Raw genomic sequence first — 18,645 nt, 5'->3', positions numbered from 1 at the left:
TTTTGCTTTGTTAAAGTCCCCAAGAATAACGAGGGCTGAATCGGCGTGCATGGCTTCAAACAAAAGCTGCTCTGTCCTGAGTTGTTGAACACATCTAGAAGCTGCAATTCTGAACTTTTGTCTCATATTCATCTTTCGATCTGAAACCCAAAAACACAGGAATTGAGCTTGCCGTTCCAATACTTTCGGAGGCGGCTGTATCGTGACTCGGTCATTTTGCAGTGCGGTCGGAGTGTGTAGTGAGTCGAGCATGACGGTCCCCCGTCTTCTACTGCTAAAGCCACTTTGTATTTCACTGACGACTCAACGGTGGAGCCCGCTATTTCAAATACCTAGAACCAAGACGGCACCTCCGCGGGTGGTCGTTTCAGTCACGCGCTCTCTCGTGTTGTCTTTATTATTTTCTTTCATCTTTAGCGACACGACTCGACTTACTTACACGAGGGAAGGCTCGCTAAGCGCCGGGGACTACCCTCCAGACCTTGTTTCTGCCAAATTTCACACATCAACCAAGGTTTTCCCTCTGGGCCACTTACCGGCGGAGCGGCCGCATTCTACGGCGCACGGAGGAGGCGCAGACGGCCCGAGCTGGCGTCTCGCGAGGGTTTCCAACGCCGCGCTTCTGTCGCACATCTCCGTGTAAATAGCATGAAATAAAAGCTGCAATTCTGAACTTTTGTCTGATATTCATTTTTGACCTGAAGCCCAAATGCCTTCAGTATACAAGAAAAACAAAAGGAATCGACCTCGCTGTTCCAAAACCTTGGGACGGGACTGTTTTGGGCACTAGATCGCGGACCGCGAGCGATTCCCAACAGCCGGGGAGTTTGCCAGTTTGTCGTGCCGTTTGCGATGTAGGAAAAGATGAAGATCCACATTGCAGTATTGTTCATGGCGATTTGGGAATGATTCATCCCCAATGGCCCAGGAAACTGGAGCACGCCAAGAAAAGTCGAAAGTTGTATTGTGAAAACAAATCAGCTCGTTTGTTGGACTGGCCCCTTTATTTTTTTTGTACTCGATCGCCATCTCAAGATGATACGGAAGCTTTGGTCACGTGAAGAGTGAAAAACATTCGTTTACAGTGAAAAGAAACAAAATCAACAAGAGTAACATTAAGGCAAACACACAAGCGCGCCCCACCAACAAAAACAAAAAGGAGCTACAATTAAGAGAGGAAGATGACCAAGATGGCCGTAAGCAGCCATTAGTCAACAACTGTACTGGACTGGAATACAAACCTGTCCGAGGCTTTCGCTCATTTGAATACGAACAGGAACCACACCTGGAGGAGAAGGCGGCAAAAGAAGTTGAACACCACCCAATGATCTCGCCAAAGTAAGATGACAGGAAACGGGAGAATGTGCGCCATGGCGACTGTCCAAAGTTAGACTGGACTGACCCGGGGATTGGACCAGACTGATTAAGACTAATCTAGGTTGAGCAAAACTTCACTAGACTGATTCAGATTCAACCACACTGCTACAGAAAGATTCTGACTGGACTGGACTGGACTGATCCAGATCCAGTGACCCAGATCGGAAGAGGATCAGGACCAAACTGATCCAGACCCAGACAGTTCCTTACTGATGCAGACTGGACACGCTGATCCAAGACCTGGACCAGACTCATCCAGAAAGTACCCGACCGATCCAGATGGACCTCGACTGGATGACCCCTATTGAGCCAGATTGATCCTGACTGAAACAGACTGTACCAAACTGATCCAGGACCTGGACCAGAGTGAGCCAGACAGTACCAGACTGCTCCAAATTGACCCAGACTGAAACAGTCTGACCCAAGGACAAATTGTGTGTCTGTGTGTGTGTGTGTGTTAGTTGATGAAGAGGACAGCTTGTGGTTAGGGAGGAAGATAACAAAAGTCCTGTGTAGTTTTAAGCCTTCTTGTTGTGGTTCTGTAGTCCATCCGACATGATCCCCCCCAAAACGACACCCCCACGCTGAGGGCGTTGTCCAGGTGGAGGGAGCGTGGCTCTGACAAGGGAGGCATGGTTAAGTGTTTCCTTTCAGGACTCCCAGACAGCTCTGCAACAACTGCAAGTTCCCCTGAGAGAAAGCGAAAGACGGGCCAACGATGACATCATCAACACCGTCGCAGACTAGGTTACCGACGAGGTCACTACTACCTTGGCGTGTTTAAGCTCCAGCTCGGCTAACTCCACCAGGTTCTTCCTGAACGCCGCCACTCGCCTCGTCTTGAAGTCAATAAGCTCTGAGCACGGCACAAGAACGCGAGGAGAAAATGAGGGTCGAAGAGACAAGGAAACCAGGAAATGAGGTTTACAGGAGACATGTGGAAGAGAAGGGTTGATGAGACATGAGGGTAGGTGACAAGTAGACGAGGAGAAGAGGAGGACTGAGAGGATACAAGGACAACAGGTTGAGAGGAGATGGAGACAAAGATACAAGGAGATGATAATTGAAGGACAAAAGAAGATGAAGAGGGATGAGAGGAGACAAAGAGTTGGAGAAGAGAGGCGATGACTACCATTAAAAGAACAAGGAGACAAGATGAAGAATACTGAGAAGAGACGAGGAAGAATGGGAGAAGACCGGGCGTTGAGAGGAGCCCGGATGAGGGAAGTTCTTACCTTGCTTGGCGGACTCTGAGATCTTATCAAACTTGCGGCAACACACTTGCTGGCCGGTGTCCGCCTGGAGGACGTCGCGGTTCTTGGCGCGAGCTTTGTCCAAAGCCTTGTTGGCGTTCTCGTAGTCCAGGAGCGCTCGACCGCGGCGGTACAGAAGGTCCTGTAGGGGGCGACACGCTCACATCGTCACACCATGAAGATTCTCACGCGCCGTCGTGAAGAAGAGGGACCTTTGCGGCCTGCGACTCCCTCAGGTAATATTTCAACAAGTCGGCCAACTTCAAGTCCTCGTCGGCGGCCACCCGAGCTTCGATTTTCTGGCAGAAGGGCGGAAAAAAACAAGTTGAGAGACAAGTCATCTAAACAACGACCGAGACCACACACAAGTCACGTGACGTACCCTGGTCTTCTCAAAGAGCTCGGACACTTTGAGGAAGAACCTGAAGCGCAAGCAGACACCCGTGTGAACATTCTGTATGCACACGCGACTAACAAACACACGGCGGCGCCGTGAGCTTCTTACTTGCACAGGTCCGTGGAGTCCTGCGTTCCCAACGCGTACAGACACGACGCCATTCTGTTGATGTCGTCAGCGGCGTCTGAACAAAAACAACAAATGAGTCGGGAGCCACGGCCCGTCCACGCACGTCGCCCGCCTCCCGCCTCCCGTCTTACTCTTGTGGGAGCGGATCATCCTGTCCGACTTGGCCGAGGCGTCTTTCACTCTGTTGTGATACTCCAACAAAAAAGTCTTCTCGTGCTCAAAGAAGTCGTCCACGTCCTACGGGCAAGTGCCAACGAGAGCGTCAGAGCGCGACTGACGTGGCGGCAAACGGACGTCAGCGTGTGTGTTACCTTGACGCCCGCCACCAGGACACCATCTGCCGACTTCACGACGTTCTTGAAGAAGTCCTCCAACTTCTCCTTCTTGTTCTTCCCTCGCACGCTCAGCTGTGAGCACGAGAGATGGCGATGACGATGTCGACGACATCGTCGATGTTGATTTCATAGTGGGAAGTGGGCGGTGGGATGGAAAGTTGTTTGAGCATTTATTCCAGATCGTTGCCGTCCGTGTACTTGTAGACTCTTTGTCTTCACCAATAAGACAATTTAGTGCAGTCGTAGAACAACTATTCTATCTACAATCAGCACATTAGGCCTGAAAAGATTTTTTTTTTTTTTTTTTTTTTTTTTTTTATCTGTGACAGACCCCACCCACACATGAAGATAAAAAAATCTGGCATTTCATAGTGTTGTCCGTATTGTGTGTCGTGTGCTCCGATAAGCTCAACACACACACACAAATATTCTGTCGTATCGGCAATCTTGAAATCTTGCGCGATCACCTCAGTTGCCGAACGCTCCGGAAGGTTGTAAAATGTCGATGTCACCAAAAAACAACTGGCTTTGAAAAATACTTCGTGTCCTCTGGGGAACGCGCTTTTACACACTCACAAAAATAAATGAATAATAAACAACATCCGGTGAGACGTGCTTGTTTTTATTGACGGTCGTTTCCTTTTGCCGAGTCAGGGCGCTTCTCGATTGGCTACATTCTGTTCAAAGTCGCCGTTCTCAGCGTCATGACTCGGGAGAAGTCGATTCTCCCCCACGCGCGGAGCGTTTTGGTCATAAATATTGACGTTCAATGTTTGAGAATGCCGGCCCGACCCGCTTCAGACCCTAAAATTGGGACAAATCCCAGGACAATGTTATAGGGTCTTCTTATAAGATTTAAGATTGCCTGGCGTTTGACAATCTGGGTCAGGGAGGAGCAAAATCGGCACAAAAACAGGCCGATTGTCTCGTGTGTGTTGTTCGATGTCTGTAGTAGGACATCGAACAACTGCTAAAATGGCTTTAAGCCAGTTACGCGAACAAAGAGCCCACCAATGGTCCACCTATCCGGGATACGGACTACAAAGGGCTTTCCGCACGGCGAGGCTACTCACGTCCTGGTTGTACTCGAGGAAGACGTGGAAGTTGAGGTCCTTCCTGAGGACGGGATGCGCCGCCACGCGACACAGGAAGACCTCGTGCATGGCGACCGTCTTCTTAAAGATGGCCAAGTACTCTCTGCGGGGTCCGATGACAGGAAGTGAGACGACACTCACAAAACTATAGAAAAATACCTATAGCGTAGTGCTAGGAAAGAATGATTCGCTATTCGCATTGATTCTCCAATTCCAATGCAAAAAAACCTCATCCCAAATTAGAATAGTCGCATTCGAATGAAAATGAATTAAAGTACGTATTTTATTCTGACAAGCGCTGCAATGCTTTTGTTGACGTCCGCCGGCGTTTGGAATTACAGCGCATCGCTTCTGCACATGTGCACATTGTGCCTTCGCCGAGATCTCCGTAAAGTTTGTTTAAGACAATTTTGCCTCGCTCGCCAACGAGCCGCACGGACACCACGGAAGCGGAAAAGGAGCGCCGCGGCAAGGTGGCAAATTGAAGAGAGAGAAAGGGAGACCGTCGATCCGACTAGCTCGCGCGGCTAAGTGGCTGGCCGGAAAGGCGGAAGCTCGGTTCAGACCCGTGAAGATTTACGACACCCGCGACGAGCGGAAAACAGACCCGGCCAGGGAGTCTACTTGAGGCCGAGCTACGCCGAGGGATCCTCGTTAAAGTAAGCCCTTTTAAACTCACAGGAAAAAGGTTTCTGTACAGAGACACAGCAGTCAAAACGGGCCAGCGTACGCTTTCTTACCGATTTAATAGGTCGTTCACAAATCATAAAGAAATGGGATTTTTCATACTTATTTATATTTATTATTTTGGAACAGTACAAGGAGTAACAATTCAATTGTCATTCACGATTCATTCGTCACTGTCAATATGAAAAGCGGTTGGGCTTTTAGGGGGCGAGTCCCAACACTACGATCAGACATGCAAAGGTCAAAGGCATGGAAAAGGTGACCAAAAAAAAAAACATTTTGAGGGCGGCGGGGGGGGGAGATCCTGCTCCGTTGTCCTGCGGTTGAAGTGGCCCTTCCCACCAGACTCAGAATTTTGACTGATCTCACCACGTTCCTAATGTCACCATACAGTGCCGGTTTCTCAAGTTTATTTGTGTATCCCCTAATCACAAAAGACTCGAACGGCGGCTGGCGTTATGAAAGACTCACAAGTGGGATCTATATAACGATCCCAATATAGCGATGAGGGAGTCAGGAATGGTGAAGGACTCATTCACGCATTTCCTACTCCCTAATCACTACCAAGGGCTTTTTGGTCAATGGACGACGTAGTCCACTATATAAAAACCTGTCGATATAGTCATTAAGGAGTAGGAAAGCAGCACCCGATCGGGAATTTAACTTGAGTGACTCACGCTTCGAGTTCCTGCTTCATCTTGGTGAACTCCTCCTTGGTCATGGAGCCCTCGCCCTCGCCCAACTTCTGCAGCTTCTCTCTGGAGGCGTCAAAGTCGGGTCTGGGCGGGGCGGGCGGGATCTGAACCACAGAATCAAGAGTCCGTTAGCGCGGGCCGATAAACCGTTCAAGAGGATGCGGACAAAGGCCCGGATCGAAGGTCGCGGCCGATGACGGCTAGCCGCTCGGCCTCACGCGAACGCCAATTGGCCAACTACGGATTAAGAGTGCTTCACAATGTAAGCCTTTGAATTCTCTTTCCTTTTTTTCTTTATTTCTTCTCATCCTCCCATCTGCACCCCTTCCTTCTCTTGTTCCCTTATTTCCAATGCTAATTTCGACAGCAAATTTTGATTTCGGTTTCGTCTTTTGACAAGAATGCAATTCAGGTTTAGTCAATTTTGCCATCTAAATTGTGAAATACCATAAGGTTAGTGTCAATGGAAACTCCAGTAGATTTAGTATGTTAAAATAAAAAGTGCGTCAAGCGTTTTATGTCATCTTTCCCTTCACTTTGCGAAAGTCATTACGTTGACTTGGATCAGCGGTTCTCAAAGTGTGGTACAAGTTCCACGCGTGGGATGCGAGCTCCCTCTAGTGGTACCTGAAGGAATCACCAAATGTGCAGAATGTGGCTTTTTTTCATTGTTGTTTTTCATTGTGCTCATTGTTTTATTGACGGCTCGAAGAGGTCTGACAAAAAGTTTGGGAAGATGATGTAACCGCAGTCGTTTGCGTTTGTTAAGTATTCATTTTGTGTGCGGGCAGTTGCAATGTGTCAAAGACAGCGTGATAAATTAGCAATTTTTTTGCGACCGAACGCGATTTTGGGGCGCCGTTGTGTTGGTGAAAGCAATATAAGGCACATTACCAACTTCAACCATGCGGTGTTTGGTAACTCACGCAAGCAAGATGTTTCTGTTTTGTTTTTCCCCAAAAAGTACTCATTTTGGAGGTGCGAGGATGCCGCCCAACAGCGACGATATAAAACAAGAAACTCTGTTGAAGTGAGGGGAGGAGCTTCATTTAGTCAGGTCATAGTTGTCTAGTAGAAATAAAAGTGCTTTGTGGCCATCTTGTGGCAACTATAGGCAATTGCAACGTGTCAATTACTTGCGGATTTTCAGCGTTTGCGGCTGGGCCGCGTCTCCATTTGCGGGGGAACAACATACCGGATGTCCAAATATTCTTGAAGTCGACTGAGTCCAAAACAATAATCACCCGGAAAGTACTAAGTGGCACGAAAAAACCCCGCCGCTTCCGTTACTCACGATGTATCCGGCGTAGTCTTCGTTCTCCACGAAGGAGTCGTGCAGCCAAATGAACTCTTCGTGCTGACGGACCACCGAGAACTCGCTCTGCTTGAAGCTGGGCAGCGTGCTCTGCGGACACACGAGCGCGCCGTCCGCGGTCTGACGTGCGCAAACAGGAAGTGCCCGCGTGCCGCCGAACAGGAAGTGACCTCACCTTGGTGTGCACGGTGAACTTGACCTTGTCTCTCTCGCTGAGGGCGTCCGAGATGTCCACCTGCAGCGTGGCGTCCGTCTGGAGGTCCACGCCGACCGCCCTGGGCTGCGCGCGCGAACACACACACACATTTCCCATGATGCACCTGGCCACCACATCTATGTCGATTTCTAGATGAAGGACTTGGAAGTCATTATTTATGCGTGTTGCGATTCTCCCGCACACAATGGTACGACCAAAACTGTGAAACGCCTGACTTTAAACACGTAAACAATCAGTTTAAAAGTGGAAAAATCCTTACGTGTGTACCAGGCCTAACTCTTAGCATGTTAGCTTCGTGTCGACATCCCTTTGGAAGTTGAAACAGGTGCACGTGACCTGCCGCTGGCAGAACCAGTTCCCTCCGAGCCGAGCTGAGCTAACGTCCGGGTAGCAGCGCGCTAATGCTAACAGGCGGGGCTATCTGCTGCTAACGCAAGTTTCTTTTCGAACGGGTGAAGAGAAGGGGGGAAAAAAAAAGACAAGAAAAAAAGAGAAGGTGGGGTGGGGTTGAGGTTGAGAGACAGAAAGAAAGAAAGAAAGAAAGAAAGAAAGAAAGAAAGAAAGAAAGAAAAAAAAAAAAAAAAAAAGGAGAACTCACTCCTCGGTCCTCCTCGGAGAGAAAGTCTGGTCCGTCGTCCAGTCCTTCCTGCTGCGGACACACAGAGCGCAAACATTGGCAGAAGACGAGCGGGACGGCGCCCGAGGAACCAAATGGAGCAAATGGGCAGAAAGAAGGCAGAAAAGAGGCCAAGCTAACCTACCATCATGGCTGCCGACGGGTGGAGACCGGAAGACGACGGCGCGCGAAAACATCCCGGCGCGTGACGTCACCTTTGCAGCCTCAAAGGCTCGCGAAACTTTTTGCCACACGATTGAAGCGAATTCTTCTTCAAATGAGCAAAATAACTCTGAGACAGCTGCTCTCCACAATGAGATGGATAGACCGCTCGCTCGTCCTCCTTAAATTTTCAACGATGACAAAATAAAACCAATATTTCCCAGACAGTCCAAGCAAAATTGATTGCTTTTGACAGATCGATCAGACGGACTGAAGTCGAGCTCGTTTCGGACGACAGAGCGCGAGGGCGAATCCGAAAGGTCCCAATGAGCTTCTGACAGCCGCAGGTGAATCCGTCAAGGTGCTTCGAATCAGCCGGAGCGGCGAGGTTCTACTGAAGTCAGGCCGCTCCTCGATCTGCGGCTCCGACCGGGGTCTGTTTCTTGGCCGTTTTGCTGAGCGCGCACTGAAATCAAAATACGTAGCCCGAATCGCGTTCTACCGAACCTCCCGAAAATGGATTGCGAAGTCCAAGTGAGGCTGCTTCTAATGAGCGGACAAAATGTTGTTCTCTCACAAACCGGAATCATTTTCAACTCCGATCGGGCTCGACGCGTCGCATTCAAGCTGAACTCGTTCGATACCGTTTGCTGCTATTTTATTCACGTTGACCAGAGTATTTGAGTAAAGTCGCGGAAATTTGACGTGAGAAAACGGCGGCGCGTCGCCCGAACTTGAAGATCGGACGCAAACGTGCCGAACGGCAGCAAGTTGGAAGTCGGCAGTTGAGCGAAGCCAAAATAGGCAAAGAAGAGCCAATGGCGCGTGTGCACCTCAAATTGAGAAGAACATTTGAGCAGACACAAAAGCAGGAACTAACAAGAAAAAGAAAAAAGAGGCGCGTAAGCACGCTCCAGGGGTCAAGAGGTCATCTGCATTTGTTCTAATTCTTCTGACGTACTTTGCCAGTCGGCATGGGATATCAGAAAAGACAAAAAAAACACCATTTGAAATCATGAAAGCCACATGGAGAAGTATTCAGAAGTAACCTTCACACGTCCTCCTCATTTTTTCAAGATTTCTGTCACGTTATTTCTATTTTGGGGCGGCAGCACGGCGGCGACTGGTTCGAGCGTCTGCCTCGCGGTTCTGAGGACCGGGGTTCAATCCTGTGGAGTTTGCATGTTCTCCCCGTGACTCCGGTTTACACCCGGTTAATTGAAGACGCAGCCGTGGACCAACGGTTAAGAGCATCGCCCGCCGCCGTGGGGGACCCAGGTTCAAGACCCCGACCGGACCACCCGCCCACATCTCCCGGACTCACGGCTGTGGCGTCCTTGCGGGAGACGCCGATACCGCAAAATGCTCCCCTGCTCCAGTGTGTTCCGCTAACGTGTGTATGTGTTCACTGTGATGGATAAAATGCGGAGAACAAATTTCGTGTGCATGCGTGTTCATGTTCGTGACAGTAAAAGGTGATTCTTTTTCTTCTTCTTAAATTGCCCGTAGGTGTGAATGGGAGCGCCAATGGTTGTTTGTTTCTCTGTGCCCTGCGATTGGCTGGCGACCGGTTCAGGGCCTCTCGCCCGAAGATTGCTGGGATAAGCTCCCGCAGCCAGCGACCCGCGTGAGGATAAAGCGGTATGGAAAATGGATGGAAACGTTTGACTTGCTGAAAAAATTGATGCGTTATTGATGCGTTACCCCCTGCGTCAGACTAGGGGGCAACATTGAGCCCAGCGCTCCGCCACTACTCGTGCACGAAGAAGATGAGCGGGGACGTCCCCTTTCTCGGGTCCAATCGAGGGCGAGGACGCGGTCGTAACCCCGCCCTCCAGAGAAACCGCCATCAGGAATCAAACGGAAAAGAAAAAAAGTGACGACAGAAGCGCAACGCGACCACAAACGCAACAAACCGACAAGAACGCCGAGGTAAGGCAAACTAACGCGTGAGCTGTTCGCCGCTGACGTCCGAAACGCGCGTTGAGCGCTCCCGGCTTTCGTCTTGAATGGTTTGCCAACTCTGAATATTCTTGAATCATTTTGGACGGGCGAACTCGTGTTAGCAGCCGAGCTAACGACACGAAAGAGCCGAGTCTGCTACGTCACGACATCTCAAATCAAACGTATCGATGACGTCATCGGCGGCAAGGAAACGTGACCGTGAGCGGACTTTCGTCGAACGCTTAATAGACCACAAATGTGTATTGGAAAAAAAAAAAAAAAAAATGATGTTCACGGTCATAAACAGACTTTTACACAACCAAGAAAAAACACGGCATCATGGTGAATTTGATGTTGGCGCCGTTTACAGTCATGTGACCGTTACGTCGTCGCTATTTATTGACTTTTTTTCTTTTGCTTGAATAAATGATGGAGTGTCATTTTGCAATCTTTTTATTCACGTATCAACTCATGATTCGAGTGAGTTTAACATCTTGTCGTCGTGTGTGATTATGTGTATACGCGACTCATAAAACGTTTGTAAAATTAAGCTTTCGGGGTAAACCTACAGCGCATACATCCAAATCCGTCACCTTTTTGAGTCAAAATAGGCCATTTCCGTGAATCGTACAGATCCGATGAGTCGCTGTTTCGTACTCCTCGAACGCTGGCGGCTCGATCCATTCCCCACATCCACCGTCCGCACACGCGCGTCATTTCTGACGCATTTGCTTTTGGAGGCACAGGAGTTGACGAGACCAGAAAAAACACTTTCCGCCGCTTCAGCTGTTAAGAAGTAACTGCACTTTTACTCCGTTTGGATGATCTAAATGTCGCCTGCTACTTTTATTTATCAATTATTTCATGCGGGGGACTACGACTTCGACTTCCGCGCTAGGCGCTGTTTGCGCCAATCCAGTTTAAGCGACAGTGACGTTTAAGTCTAGTTCACCAATGAAACGACAAGAATGTCACCTGACCTCACACAACGTCTTCTATTGGGTTTCCCGGGCATAGGTATTAACACGAGATCAGCCAACCCGGTTGATCGTCGTGCGTACGTGGCGGCCGTGTTGGGAAGGTCGTCGTTACCGTGAAGGCAACGAGGCGCTACTCATGTTTGCAAAAACAACAGCTCTCGTGTATTGTTGCATTCGTCTGGCATTACCTGCCCAAATGTGGATATTTTAGCCCACTTATAACTTGAGAAAACGCCTTGCAGTAAAAAAAAAAAAAACCCATTTGATTTTAATTTGACTGATGTTCATGTTGTGGTTCAAAGTTACTCAGTACTTGAGTACTTTTTAACTCCTACTCAAGTCACTTTTTGGAGGACTACTTTTGACTTTGACTTGAGTCCCATCATTGTCAAGCAGCAGTACTCGTTTGGCTCCTCCCCCCCACCTCTGGAGCGAACATCCTCGATTGCTACTCTTCCGCTTCAGTAACATCTTTGCTCCTCAGATCAGCCCGTGTCGTATTTGTTGCGCTGGTCTTTTGTATTTTCGCATTGAGGCGTTGCGGGTCGCGGCGAACCGCGACGCACGCGCAACAAGAGTGGTTCCGCTAGTACATCTTGTATTGATTAGGAAACGAGCCTACTATTATCTAATTAGTTTATGGATGTCAATGTTAAATGTATTAAGCGATGTTAGGGATTTTGTCACAACACAGAATGAACTAACTTCAAATTCAGAAATGGCCAATAAAAACAGAAAAATATTGTACTCAATATTTTCCGAAGAATGATTTTGGTCAATTATTTTCCAGAATGAGAGTGCGGAAAGAGGATTTCTATTTCTATTTTCTTTTTTTTTTTTTAATTTCTACGATTTCTATTCACGTGGCACAGCTCGAAGCAGGCGGAGATGGGCCTGGCTCAAGTTGGAGGCCAAAACAAAAAAAGCAAAGAAATGAGGCAAATTTCATTTTCATCTTCAATTTGTACATGAACATGTACTTAAGCGCTGTAAAGAAATGTTTTTCTGTGCCCGGGGATCCCCCCCAGACACCGCGCCAAGGTTTTTTTTTTGGCTCGTCACCTTTTCCATGCCTGTGGTGTGTCTGACAACATGACCTTCACAACATAATTGGAACTTTTGAATGTTTTTGCACAATTTGCTGTCGGACAACAGAAAAAAATTCCCAACAAACGGACTGAAAAAGTCTCGGTTGAATTAAAAAATCATCGCGGTCGAGCTCTTGATGTTTTGACATCATGAAAACAAGACGATGGTGAACAATTGATCAGCGAGACCTCGTCGTCAAACAGGAAGCGGTCAGACCTTAAGAGCGTCGTCGTTAGGTGGCAGCAGCGAGACCGGAAGAGTCACAGAAAGGAATACAAGTGGACAGTCTTGGAAATTAACAAAAGGAAAAAATGTACATTCAAAAGTTTAGAGCTCAAGTCAAATTATGTAAAGGTGCAACAATCATAATGGACAACTCATCAATGATCAAATTAACTATTTTGACAATTGAGTCATCGTTTATAGACACTCAAGTGAATCGGAGTCAATTTATGTTTGTGCGTTTCCTGCACTCTCAATTTGAAATAATGTCCTGTTTTTCAATAAAGGGATGGAGTTTTTTTCTTTTATCCGATTCATTGACCAGATTAAATAATAGCTAGTTGCAGTCTGCCCTGTGTACCTATAAAAGTTATGTCATTAAGGCCCGATCTCACAAATCTTGGGGGCATTGAACGCGTGCGTGTCACACTTGAAGGCGGCGACGCAGTTCTGAGCGACATGGCGGACGAAGCGTCAGGCGGGCGAGCGTCGTCGGAAGCTGCGGACGAGCCGCCGGAGACGTCGCGGGAAGTAGCGTCCGGTGCGAAGAAAAGCACGGCAGGTAGGAAAGATCCACTTCCCGTCTATGTGCGTCGCGGGCGGGGCCCATACCGGTGTGCCGCCCCCGCAGGCGACGTGATCGTGGAGGGGAAGCGCGCCAAGAAGAGCGTGGAGCGACTGGACATGCAAGCGCCCAGACACAAGGAGAAGCTGACGATCGCGCAAGGTACGTTGTCGCCCGAGGCCGTCCGGCCGCGGCTAGCGCCGGCTGAACCCGCGCTGTTCGTCTGCGCAGGAAATGGCGACAAGCTAGGAGACATTCCGCGCACCAACTTCCACATCGGCAAACTCAAGCCCGAAGACCTGAAACCTCTGCACGCCATCTTGTTTGAGCGGCCGGGGAAGGTAAGAAGATGGCCGCCGGACTTTCCGGACGGAACAAGTTAACCTGGCGAATTGTGGAAACTTTCCAATTTGGAATATTTTCCAATTTAATTAGCTGGGACTTACTTGGGGCCATTTCATAGGAACATATAATATCACCATTTTTGCATTCGAATCAAAGTACGTACTTGATTTGAAGCCGCAGTTACTTGCGGTGTTTAGGGTCGCCTTTTTGACTTCGTGCGCAGTTGTAGCCGTGGTTCACGGAGATCGGTCGTCGAGAATCTCCGCGGAACCGGGTGTCCGATGGCCGCGGCAGATGAATCGGATGAATTTATGCGACGTTCGTTCAACGCGTCGAGGCTACTGCTAACTAGCTGACTTAGTAGAAACCGATGTTTCTTCAGCCGGCGTGGATTCCCGCATTTTACGGCGCCAAGGCTGCTGAAAAAATAGCTGCCGGGACCTAACCAGGGTGCTGTCGACGGTTTTCGACTCATCCGGTTGGATGTTTCATTTGTCTTTATTTGGGAATAGCACGAGGAGGAAGCGTCCGATTGCAATTGGCCAGTGGGATTTGGACGGCCAGTCCCAGCTGTAGGTGTCCCGAAAGCCCAAAATATCTGCGTCGCTCACTTTTCTGCTCGTTGCTTTTTAGTCCGAAACTGTTGTGTTTTGGTGACACCGATGATTATTCTTGTGCTGATTACTGAAGAACAGCGACAAACTACAAAACTTTTTTTCCGGGTGAAATATGAGCGCTGACTTTCTTGTTGGTATTTGTGGTGCTTCTGTTGTCCCAGAAGGCAAAATGTTGCGTGCAGGTCTCGAACGTTTCGTGGGTAGTCACTCGGTCAAAATCAATTGCTTTGTAAAATCAATTCGTTTGCAAAGTCATCTTGCGAGGTGGTCCAAGCATGGCGCGCGGGAAGTGACGGCGGGCGCTGTGCTCTGACAGACGGCGAGCATCAAGAAGAACTTGCGCCTCTTCAACGGCTTCCCGTTCCACGCAGGCAGCGACCGCTACCTCAAGAAGCGAGACAAACTCCTCAAGTAGGTTAGCCGGCGCCCGATCGTCCGAGCGCGCGGTCGCCGTAACCGCTTTCTGATCGCTGGCGGCAGGAACTCGCACTTCACCAACAACAAGCTCAAGCTGCTTTGCGGCATTCTGGACCTGGAGAAGAAAGGGACGCGGGCGGAACTGGTGGAGCGGATTGTGACCTTCCTGCTGGCGCCCAAGGACAACGGCAAGGTGAGCGACCGCTCGTGGCCAAAACCCAGTCGGGGCTCCTCAAATCGGACGCGAAGCGTTGGTGCGCGGGCGGCGCATCCCGCACCGATTCAAACTGGCAACGCGTTAAGATTCCCAAAACTGGCAAAAGGTCCAGTCTGCTCTGATTGGCCACTGCCACGTTTGGACTTCCTGGATAGTTCCGGAAGGGGCTTGGGGCCTGTGAACGATTGCCAATGCAGTTACTGCATCGTCAAAAAGACATTTTCTGTACTTTGTAGTTCTTCTGAAAGCCCTCATCGCCACAAAAAACATTCCCTCGGTTTGAGACATTTCTGAAAAGCTTCAAAAAACAAAAACGGCCATCTACAGAACCGCGTCAGCCCGTCGGCGATTGGACCTCAAAAGAACGCCCCGTGGCGGCGGGAGCAGTTTTTAGGACCTCAAGAGTTTTTTGAGCTGGACGTGTGGACGGACGGATGCGGTTCTATAATGTTGCACTTTATAAAAACATACAGTAATGACATCACAAAATAGAATGGAAAGAAATGAAGATTTTGCGCTGCTCCGTCTGGTGTGCCCGGCTCGGCCACCTGGGGGCAGAATAATAGACAGGCAGGAGTACACGGAGATGGCCGCGGTAATACAGTATTAGTCGTTCTTCAGAGGATAAACAATATATGACAGTACTGTTCTATTGTCTGTCTACATGTGTTGCTCCACTGTTGCTTGTTCACATATGTATTGCATAACTACGACAAGATGGATGCTAGATTCGTTAGCCCCACTATGGCATTTTGCAATGTTTGTTAGCATCACGCTAAGATGACTTTCCTCCTTCAAATTTGGTTTTCGAGTAAACTTCGGCTATCAACCGCTTGAAGCCCTTTTTGCAGATTTTCATCGGCGAGCGAGTTGAATTCACGGCCACAACGCAGCGCTCGTATCTCGGGGCAGGACAAACAAAAACTTCAAGGCGTCCAATCTTGTTCAGTCGCAACAAATATTTGCACTTGCGTTAGTCAGCACACCCTTTAGTAAACAGACGGGACCTGTCCAGTCAGCTCGTTGAGAAGATTTAGTCGAGAAAGTCCTGCAATTGGCGACTGAAGTCACGCGACGAGAGTTAAGCCCCGCCCACTTCCGTCTCCCCCACCCTTAAATGTTTGTCGCCTGCAGCGCCTTCCCGTGAAGAAGAAGAAGCAGCGATCCAAGAAGAAAGCGTCGTCCGACTCGGTCGCCGAGAGCAAGAAGACGAAGAGCGGCGCCAAGAGCGGACGCGTCTCCTCCTCTTCCTCGGCCGGTCCCAAAAAGTCCAAAGCCATCGTCACGGACTCCAGCAGCGAGGACGAGGACGACCGAGACGACGAAGCGAAGGCGGCGGACGGCGAAGCTTCAGATGCGGAAAAAAGTGAGGAGGAAGAGGTGAGCGACAACCAACAATGGCTGATTCCCAGCGCGGCAGCGTATTTACTCGGAGCCGGTATGCCAAGCATCCGTTGAGCCAACGGGGCAACCGCATACCACTGTATGCTTGCCCTTCCTGGTTCCTGAGCCACGAATGTAGACCACGAGTGATCGGTAAATAATATGCTCATAATTGCCATGAATTCATGTTTTTTCCTTTACAAAAATAAGTCGGTGGGAAAAAAATGGGGATAAGTGGCAGTCCCCCCCACCCCCCGAAAAAAACAAAAAACAAATCTATATTAGCCCTAACGTCAACTGTGTAGTCCACGGTAGTCGGACTACACAGTTGCAGCGGTCCAGTTGGGAATCATTTGTCATTCTGGACTCCCGAATCAACATCAAGTAGGCCTGTCACGATGACAGATGTTCACATTTATTTCCACGGCTAATGACCATTTATCGAGTCCGGAAAAGCTATCGTGTCCGTTTTATTTGTCAAACGATAAGTCGATACAGTAATTATCGTGGCAGGCCGATTAACAAGGGATTTCTAGGGGACCTTTTAGGAACTACGTATCGAGTTCCACTACATAAAAATCCTTTCGTAGTGAGGAGTGAGAATCTAGTTAATAATGTGCCCCTTCCGACCCGCCGACTTCCTCTCAGGTGACCGAGTCCAAGAAGCGCCCCAGGACGCCGGCCAAGAAGACTCCGCCTCCGAAGAAGCGGGTCAAGAGGGACCTCTCTGACGACGACTTGGCCGGCGACCAGAAGGTGGGAGGAAAAAAACCAAGTTGACCTCGCTGCGGGGTTTGGGTTGGTTTCGTTTTGTCCACGTGACGCTGACTTCCTCTACGTCAGGCCGAGAAGAAGAAGAAACCCGCCGCCAAGACCGACAGCAGCAGCGGCAAGACCACCAACACAGGTGAGGGATGCGGCGCGCGGCCTCGAGTTTAACGAGCCGCTCTCACGCGCGTCGTCACCACGACAGACGACACGTCGGACGAGGACGAGCCGCTCGTCGGGATGCCCAAGCGAGCGCCGAGCGACGGCGAGCTGACGGAGACGGTGCGCGCGCTCCTCGCCGACGCCGACCTGGAGGAGACCACCATGAAGATCATCTGCCAGCGGGTGCGTCCGCCGCCTCGCGAACGCACGCCTCGTCGGCCCTCGCTAATCGCCGGCTGGCTTACAGGTGTTCGACGCCTTTCCTGATCGCGATCTGAGCGGCAGGAAGGACTTCATCAAACGAACCGTCAAGTCTGTGAGTTGCACGCACGCACGAGTGAAGGCTCGTGTGTGTGCGTGACAGCGAGTTGTGTGTTTGTGTGCGCAGCTCATCACGTGAAGACGACGACGAGCCACGCGATTGGCTGGCCGCGCCTCCTTCCGATCGCGTAAAGACGAGCCCCGTGATTGGCAGGTCACGAGGCCACGCCTCCTGTCTTTTTGTACTTTTATGTTTTGAATAAAGATTTTGAAGTAAAGCCAACTTGGTGCGCTTCATTCGAAAATAGGAAACGAAACGTCAGCCGACGTCCCTTCGAGTCGAATTGGTTCCGTGACCACGCTTGTAAATCAAGACGCTCTTATCTCAAAGCAAATGCCAATTAATCTGTTCAAGACCTCTTAAATTCCAGCCACTTTCTGATATGTAGATTTGGGTGCACAGTAAACTGCGATTCACGCTTCGCGGTCCTGCTATGTCTTGCTTTTTGTTATTGCGCAATGCCACCCCCCCCTTTTTTTTTTTTTTTTTTTTAAATCAACGCAATTGATAGTACAGCTCGTCTCGCAGTCACGCAAACACCTTACTTTTTGTACAGTTAATTTTTTTTTTTTTTTTAAATCATTGCTCTTGCATACTCTCAATATATTGTGTGTATTGTTTTCGAAGTCTTTCAAGACCCTCATCCAGTGATTTCCAATCTTTATGGAGCCAAGGCACATTTTACAGTTGAAAAATCTCACGGCACACCAACAAACAAAAATGTCACAAAATGTGGATACATTCATGAATGTATTGACTTCCTGCCATCTAATAGAAGAGCATTTATCATTTGTTCTGTCTGTCATTATGCCTCACTGGCATAAATAGAGGAACAAAGATACATTATTTATATATTTCTATTTGCAGATTTCCACCCATCGCGGGCGGGTCTGCAACGTAGCCCCCGCGATGGAAGGGAGTTTACTGTATTCACATTTGGTCCACTTTACACAAACCAGAGTTGGTTTCCTCTTGGTCTGGACCTTTTGTGCAGGTGTGAATCCCGGTGCGCACCAAACAACTGCCCCGAGACCTCTTTGAGGTGGTCTCTGTCCGCTTTCTAACAAACTGGGTGTGGTTCTTTTGCGGTGCTGCGAATACGAACCGACCGCGACCCGACCCAATAATGTCCCGTAGCTTATAACGATAGTGTATGTCTTACGTCATACCTAATCCGCGGTCTAATTCAATATGAAAGACATCCCGCAGACTGCACACCTTGATGTTGTCAACATTATTTACGCGCACAAACCAATGTTGACCCAAGCTTCAGAGCACGATTCGACAGAACGTGGCATGTTTTCGTCCATTGGCGCTAGTACTAGCTGGCTAGTTAC

At 49.3% G+C, this 18,645-nt stretch overlaps 2 protein-coding genes across 6 annotated transcripts; one reads left to right on the top strand and one right to left on the bottom strand.

Annotated features, from left to right (window-relative positions):
* Positions 1-982: 982 nt before the first annotated feature.
* On the bottom strand, positions 983-8,313 carry snx6 (sorting nexin 6). 3 transcript variants are annotated; one of them, XM_061695842.1, is made up of 14 exons: positions 8,261-8,313; positions 8,098-8,148; positions 7,458-7,562; positions 7,262-7,372; positions 5,950-6,071; positions 4,565-4,688; positions 3,468-3,563; positions 3,288-3,393; positions 3,136-3,211; positions 3,013-3,052; positions 2,843-2,929; positions 2,613-2,772; positions 2,148-2,233; positions 983-2,067 (listed from the first exon to the last, which is right to left on the bottom strand). In XM_061695842.1, the coding sequence occupies exons 1-14, from the start codon at positions 8,264-8,266 to the stop codon at positions 2,014-2,016; spliced, it is 1,224 nt and encodes a 407-aa protein (XP_061551826.1). In that variant the 5' UTR covers positions 8,267-8,313; the 3' UTR covers positions 983-2,013. The 3 variants fall into 3 exon arrangements, with proteins under 3 accessions (XP_061551826.1, XP_061551827.1, XP_061551828.1); XM_061695843.1 differs by having other exon boundaries at positions 8,098-8,145; positions 8,261-8,287; XM_061695844.1 differs by lacking the exon at positions 8,261-8,313 and adding an exon at positions 7,759-7,939 and having other exon boundaries at positions 8,098-8,147.
* dek (DEK proto-oncogene) lies at positions 7,866-17,525 on the top strand. Of its 3 annotated transcripts, none has more exons than XM_061695847.1 (14): positions 7,866-9,674; positions 9,787-9,918; positions 9,999-10,209; positions 12,949-13,074; positions 13,144-13,239; positions 13,309-13,418; positions 14,356-14,450; positions 14,520-14,649; positions 15,808-16,053; positions 16,705-16,812; positions 16,900-16,963; positions 17,030-17,169; positions 17,234-17,302; positions 17,375-17,525. In XM_061695847.1, exons 4-14 carry the CDS (start codon positions 12,972-12,974, stop codon positions 17,384-17,386), a joined length of 1,173 nt encoding a protein of 390 aa, XP_061551831.1. In that variant the 5' UTR covers positions 7,866-9,674; positions 9,787-9,918; positions 9,999-10,209; positions 12,949-12,971; the 3' UTR covers positions 17,387-17,525. The 3 variants fall into 3 exon arrangements, with proteins under 3 accessions (XP_061551831.1, XP_061551829.1, XP_061551830.1); XM_061695845.1 differs by having other exon boundaries at positions 9,994-10,209; XM_061695846.1 differs by having other exon boundaries at positions 9,787-10,209.
* Positions 17,526-18,645: the final 1,120 nt, after the last annotated feature.

The sequence above is a fragment of the Phycodurus eques genome, chromosome 14 (assembly GCF_024500275.1).
Source record: "Phycodurus eques isolate BA_2022a chromosome 14, UOR_Pequ_1.1, whole genome shotgun sequence".
Taxonomy (NCBI): Eukaryota; Metazoa; Chordata; class Actinopteri; order Syngnathiformes; family Syngnathidae; genus Phycodurus; species Phycodurus eques.
The sequence above is the reverse complement of the archived record's forward strand: the minus strand, read 5'-3'. Positions and strand labels throughout refer to the sequence as shown.

Coding starts and splice junctions, on each gene's coding strand:
- dek (XM_061695847.1), top strand. CDS start 12,972: ATGGCGGACGAAGCGTCAGGCGGGCGAGCGTCGTCGGAAGCTGCGGAC. Junction 13,240..13,308: donor GAAGCTGACGATCGCGCAAG/GTACGTTGTCGC, acceptor TCGTCTGCGCAG/GAAATGGCGACAAGCTAGGA. Junction 13,419..14,355: donor TGTTTGAGCGGCCGGGGAAG/GTAAGAAGATGG, acceptor GTGCTCTGACAG/ACGGCGAGCATCAAGAAGAA.
- snx6 (XM_061695842.1), bottom strand. Junction 2,930..3,012: donor AGCTCTTTGAGAAGACCAGG/GTACGTCACGTG, acceptor CCCTTCTGCCAG/AAAATCGAAGCTCGGGTGGC. Junction 2,068..2,147: donor TGGAGCTTAAACACGCCAAG/GTAGTAGTGACC, acceptor GCTTTCTCTCAG/GGGAACTTGCAGTTGTTGCA.